The 5,039-nt window shown below is 48.5% G+C and overlaps 1 protein-coding gene across 1 annotated transcript; it reads right to left on the bottom strand.

Annotated features, from left to right (window-relative positions):
- Nucleotides 1–1,234: 1,234 nt before the first annotated feature.
- LOC122688065 (peptidyl-prolyl cis-trans isomerase A-like) lies at nt 1,235–2,008 on the bottom strand. The gene has a single exon (XM_043893885.1). It carries the CDS (start codon nt 1,946–1,948, stop codon nt 1,454–1,456), a length of 495 nt encoding a protein of 164 aa, XP_043749820.1. The 5' UTR covers nt 1,949–2,008; the 3' UTR covers nt 1,235–1,453.
- Nucleotides 2,009–5,039: the final 3,031 nt, after the last annotated feature.

Below are 5,039 nucleotides of genomic sequence, written 5' to 3'. Positions count from 1 at the left end.
CTGTTGTTGCTCAGTCACTCAGTCGTGTCTGACTCTCTGCGACCCCATGGACCGCAGCACACCAGGCTCCTCTGTCCTTCACCGTCTCCCGGAGTTTACCCAAACTCATGTCCATCGAGTCAGTGATGCCATCCAACCATCTCATCCTCTGTCGTCCCCTTCTCCTCCTGCCTTCAATCTTTCCCAGCATCAGGGGCTTTTCCAATGAGTTGGCTCTTGCCATCTGGAGGCCAAAGTAATGGAGCTTCAGCATCAGTCCTTCCAAGGAATATTCAGGACTGATCTCCTTTAGGATGTACTGGTTGGATCTCCTTGCAGTCCAAGGAACTCCAACACCACAGTTCAAAAGCATCAATTCCTTTTCAGCAGAAACACTTCTGAAGCCTTCCTCTCCCCTCTGCTCCTCCCTGGCATCCACTTCCCACTGCTCCATCATCTCTAAGCCACCAGGACTGAGATCAGCCTGAGGGCGGTGAGCGCAGCCACTGGGCATCCTGGCTGAGGAACCCAGCTTGTTAGCCACAAGCAGCCTCGGCAGATCTGGAAATACCCCAGGTCATCTTCCAGGGAGACTCTAGTACTTATGTCCTCAAAGTCGCTCTGGATTTTGGGAGAACTAGAAATAAGAGACAATTTGTGGGGGGGGGGGGGATATTTCTTTGGCTCATAGGATTACATTGAAGGCAGAGGAGAAGAGGGTGACAGAGGACGTGATGGTTGGATGGCATCACCGTTTCAATGGACATGAACTTGGGCAAGCTCTGGGAGATGGTGATGGACAGGGAGGCCTGGCATGCTGCAGTCCACGGGGTCGCAAAGAGTCGGACACGACTGAACTAGTGAACAACCACCACTGGATTATACAGACCTCCGCTGAGCGCCTCCATGCAAGGCCCACGTGTTGTGCTAAGTCCTGAGGTTTACATGAGGATGGAAGGGTCTGGCCTGGGATAGAGCGTATGAGCGCCAGGCCCTCTACACGAAGTCAAACCCTGAACCTTCAGAATACAGGCTTTCTGGGGAGTCATGCCCACTTTACAGTTGCAGAGATGCAGCCCAGAAAGGTGGAGTATCTTGTTCAAAGTCACAAAGTCATGGTAATCCATTTATTTATGCAGTCTAACATCACAGAAAACAATGTATTTTGTGTGCCAGGCCCTCAAAGCATGAGGATACAAAGATGATACCTTTGTCTCTCGTTGTAGAGACAAACCAGTGTCCAATCACGCTAGAGTTTTTTTTTTTTTAATTGTTTAGTTTTTATTTCATAATCATAAATTTAACTTTGCAATCCAGCTAAACTTGGAGGGGGATAAGGAAAATATGGAACCCAAAGAACTGTAGCGAGAGCACAAAGATTATGGGATATTTCGAGCAGATGGGGGTGAAGGGGTGCTTTCCTGGGCTACAGAAGGAATGGTCTGGTGGTTAAGTAAAACACAAGTCAAATTTATTAGATTTGTCCACAGTCAGCAATGGTGATCTTCTTGCTGGTCTTGCCATTCCTGGACCCAAAGCGCTCCATGGCTTCCACAATATTCATGCCCTCTTTCACCTTGCCAAAGACCACATGCTTGCCATCCAACCACTCAGTCTTGGCAGTGCAGATGAAAAACTGGGAACCGTTTCTGTTGGGGCCAGCATTTGCCGTGGACAAGATGCCAGGACCTGTATGCTTCAGGATGAAATTCTCATCGTCAAATTTCTCGCCATAGATGGACTTGCCACCAGTACCATTATGGCGTGTGAAGTCACCACCCTGGCACATAAATCCCGGAATTATTCTGTGAAAGCAGGAACCTTTATAACCAAATCCTTTCTCCCCAGTGCTCAAAGCACGAAAGTTTTCTGCTGTCTTTGGAACTTTGTCTGCAAACAGCTCAAAAGAGACGCGGCCCAAGGGCTCGCCGTCGACAGCGATGTCGAAGAAGACGGTGGGGTTGACCATGGCTAGACAGCAAGGAAGGCTCCGGGGTGGCGGCGTCTGCAAGGCCCACGCTAGAGTTTTATAAACACTACGGTGGGCAGAGGGATGCCTCCGGGAGTCAGGGGCTACAGGGAAGGCCTGTATGGTGCTCGAATCAGGTCCAGCTGACTCTGAAGCTCTCAGTCTTGCACGGCTGAGAGAAAGTCGGACAGGGACAGAGAGGAGAAGCCTGCTTTTGAGTCCTGTTGCCCGTTTGCAGCCCCCTGCGTCTGGTGTGTCTGAATCCTCACGCCCTCTCGTCTGTGGGAGCGTCACCCCCGGAGGACACAGGGGCTAATCTTCTGTCTCCACATTAGACCCAGCAAAGGCCTGACTCCCGTCTGCAGGGCGTAACCATCCGTGCATGTGCTTAATTGCTCAGTCGTGTCTGACTCTGTGACCCCATGGACTGCAGCCCCCCAGGCTCCCCTGACCGTGAGACTCTCCAGGCAAGATTACTGGACTGGGTTGCCATGCCCTTTTCCAGGGGATCTTCCCCACCCAGGGACGGAGCCCACTTCTCTTAGGTCTCCTGCGTTGGCAGATGGCTTTTTACCCCTAGCAACACCTGGGAAGCCATAACCATCCACCTGTGCACAGCATTAGAAATGTCAGGGTGAAAAAAAAAAAAAAAGAAATGTCAGGGTGACCTGAACTCCTCTGTTTCACTCACTGCCCAGCCCTCTCGTCAGACGATGGAGATCCAAGTGCAGAACCCCATCCTTGGCGGTCCTCACTGTCAGCGAGTCACTCCCTCACACCGGCCTTCCTCTTCCTCCTCCTCCACCTCCTGTTCATTGGCCACGCACTCACTTTCACCCCACTGTAACCCCGGCTCCACACCGCCACCAGCACTGCACTCCTAAAAAGTCTTTTAAATTAGGTCCTATTGTTTTCAAGTTCAGATATCCCCAGTGACTTTCCCCTGCATATGAAATAACGTCCGGTTCCCTTTGCCTGTTGTCAGTTCTTCACAGTCTAGCCTTCTCTGGGCTCTCCACCATCTGCCCCAGTCACACAGACTCCCTAGAACGGAAATGTGTCTCCCTGCCCCTGTACACACTTCACCATCTGAGCCTGAGGCGAGATCATCCCCTGCTCCTTAACCTAGGGAACTCCTACTCAACCCACAAAACCCAGCTTAAATAATCCCTCCTCCAGAAGGTCTAATCACGACCTCCTCTGTGATCCTCCAGCCCCACATTTCTGCCTTTATGTTATCGCTTGTCATAATATATATAAATTATCTCTACATATATGTCTTCTGGACACTAACTCCTCAGGGGCAAGGACCATTTTTATCCTTTATTCCCAACACCTAGTCAGAGGTGCTGCTATGTACTCAGTGCTAAGTGCTAAGTACTCAGTGAACGTTTGTGCCAGAGGCCTCCGCTGCCCTAATATTCTCTCTTCAGTTAGGCAACAGGAAGCAGAGAAACCCAGCAAGGAACAAACCCTGGGGCTTTCTCCTTTATCTTTGGTCATAATTGTCCAATTTCAAAATAAATTCTGTAACACACCTAGTCACCAGGCATATCCTACTATCAAAGGGTGTTTGATGTTGGTTTACGTGAAAAAAGTAGTACGTGCAGAAGAAATAGCTCCTCACACCACAGGATGGAGGCAGACATCCCAACAGCAGGAAGAGAGCCAAGTAACGGAGCCTCAGGTCGCCTGTCCCAGCCGCCAGGGCACTGGGAGCCTCTGAGGCTGAGAATGGTCCCCTGGCACAGGATATCCAGGTTCATCTCGACAACTGAGGCCAGCTGGTTCTGGAAGAAGACCCAGTGATACTAAGAATGACATTGATGGCATAGAAAAAAAGCGTCGTTAGATTTTTTTTTTTTTTTTTTGGATCGTTAGATTTTTAAAGGGCCCCTTACATACCAGGTACTGGGATGAATTTACCCTGAGAACAAAGCCAGCAGGGAAGGGATTTTTAGATCCCGATTCTCAGACTCTTCTACCCTTAAAGTACTTAGGCAGTGACAATGTGTTGGTCACTCAGTCATGTCCAACTCTTTGCGACCCCATGTACTATAGCCCACCAGGCTACTCGGTCCATGAAATCCTCCAGGCAAGAACACCGGAGTAGATCACCGTTCCCTTCTCCAGGGGATCTTCCTGACCCAGGGGTTGAACCCGGGTCTCCTGCACTGCAGGCGGATTCTTCACTGTCTGAGCCACCAGGGAGATAAGTTCATGTCTAAATTATTTGACTTAGGTAACAGGCTGACTGGGGAAAAAAAAAAATCAGACAAATGGGGATGAAGCAGAAGTTATAAAAATTTAAATTAGGAAAATTGAAAATGCATGAAATTCCCTCTGAAATCTGCTATATTGGAGACCATTCTGCTTCAGTCAATTCACCATCATACAACGCAAGTTAAATCCATTGCTCAATAAAACACACCCAAACTTCCTATTAAGTTGTGTAAATCTGTATATACAATTGCCTCTCTGGGGTTCTCTCTACCATTAAAAGGACAATTTTTATAAATCTCATTATTTTCCTAATTAAATAATCCTAACTTCTAACAGTTCCATTTTCATCTTAAGGAGAATTATTTTCCAATTGACATTTAGCCCGAACAGGTGCTGTTCCAGTCACAGCTCTTAAGCTGTTGGGCTCTTTACATCTGTATGCCAGAGCTAATCAGAGGCATCGTCCCTTATTTCTACCTGGGCATAGTCTTCACTACCTGAGCATAGTTTAAAATGTCTCAGTATGTTTGTAACTCATTAGTTTTTGGCATCCCACATAGCACATCGGCTAATAGGAGCCATTCTTCCTTGGGAGCACAATTAGCTATGAAAACAGATCTTAGAGCGGACTCCCTCCTCCCCCCCAGGATTATGGAAGGTAGGAAATGCAGGTGATTATCAGAGTTTGCCTTTGATACAGACATCCTGCTCCTCTGCTGGCCCTTTGAACTGACTTTGATAGGCAGTAATTAAGAGGGATTCAACCCCTGGAGGAGCAGCGGCTGCAGCCCTGTCTCCACTCCCCCCTCCATTGAGTCCTTGTTTTGAACCATTGATCAAACAGATTTGCAGGGATTTGTTCTAGCCT

Source organism: Cervus elaphus, chromosome 32 (genome assembly GCF_910594005.1).
Source record: "Cervus elaphus chromosome 32, mCerEla1.1, whole genome shotgun sequence".
Lineage (NCBI taxonomy): Eukaryota > Metazoa > Chordata > Mammalia > Artiodactyla > Cervidae > Cervus > Cervus elaphus.
The sequence above is the reverse complement of the archived record's forward strand: the minus strand, read 5'-3'. Positions and strand labels throughout refer to the sequence as shown.

Coding starts and splice junctions, on each gene's coding strand:
- LOC122688065 (XM_043893885.1), bottom strand. CDS start 1,948: ATGGTCAACCCCACCGTCTTCTTCGACATCGCTGTCGACGGCGAGCCC.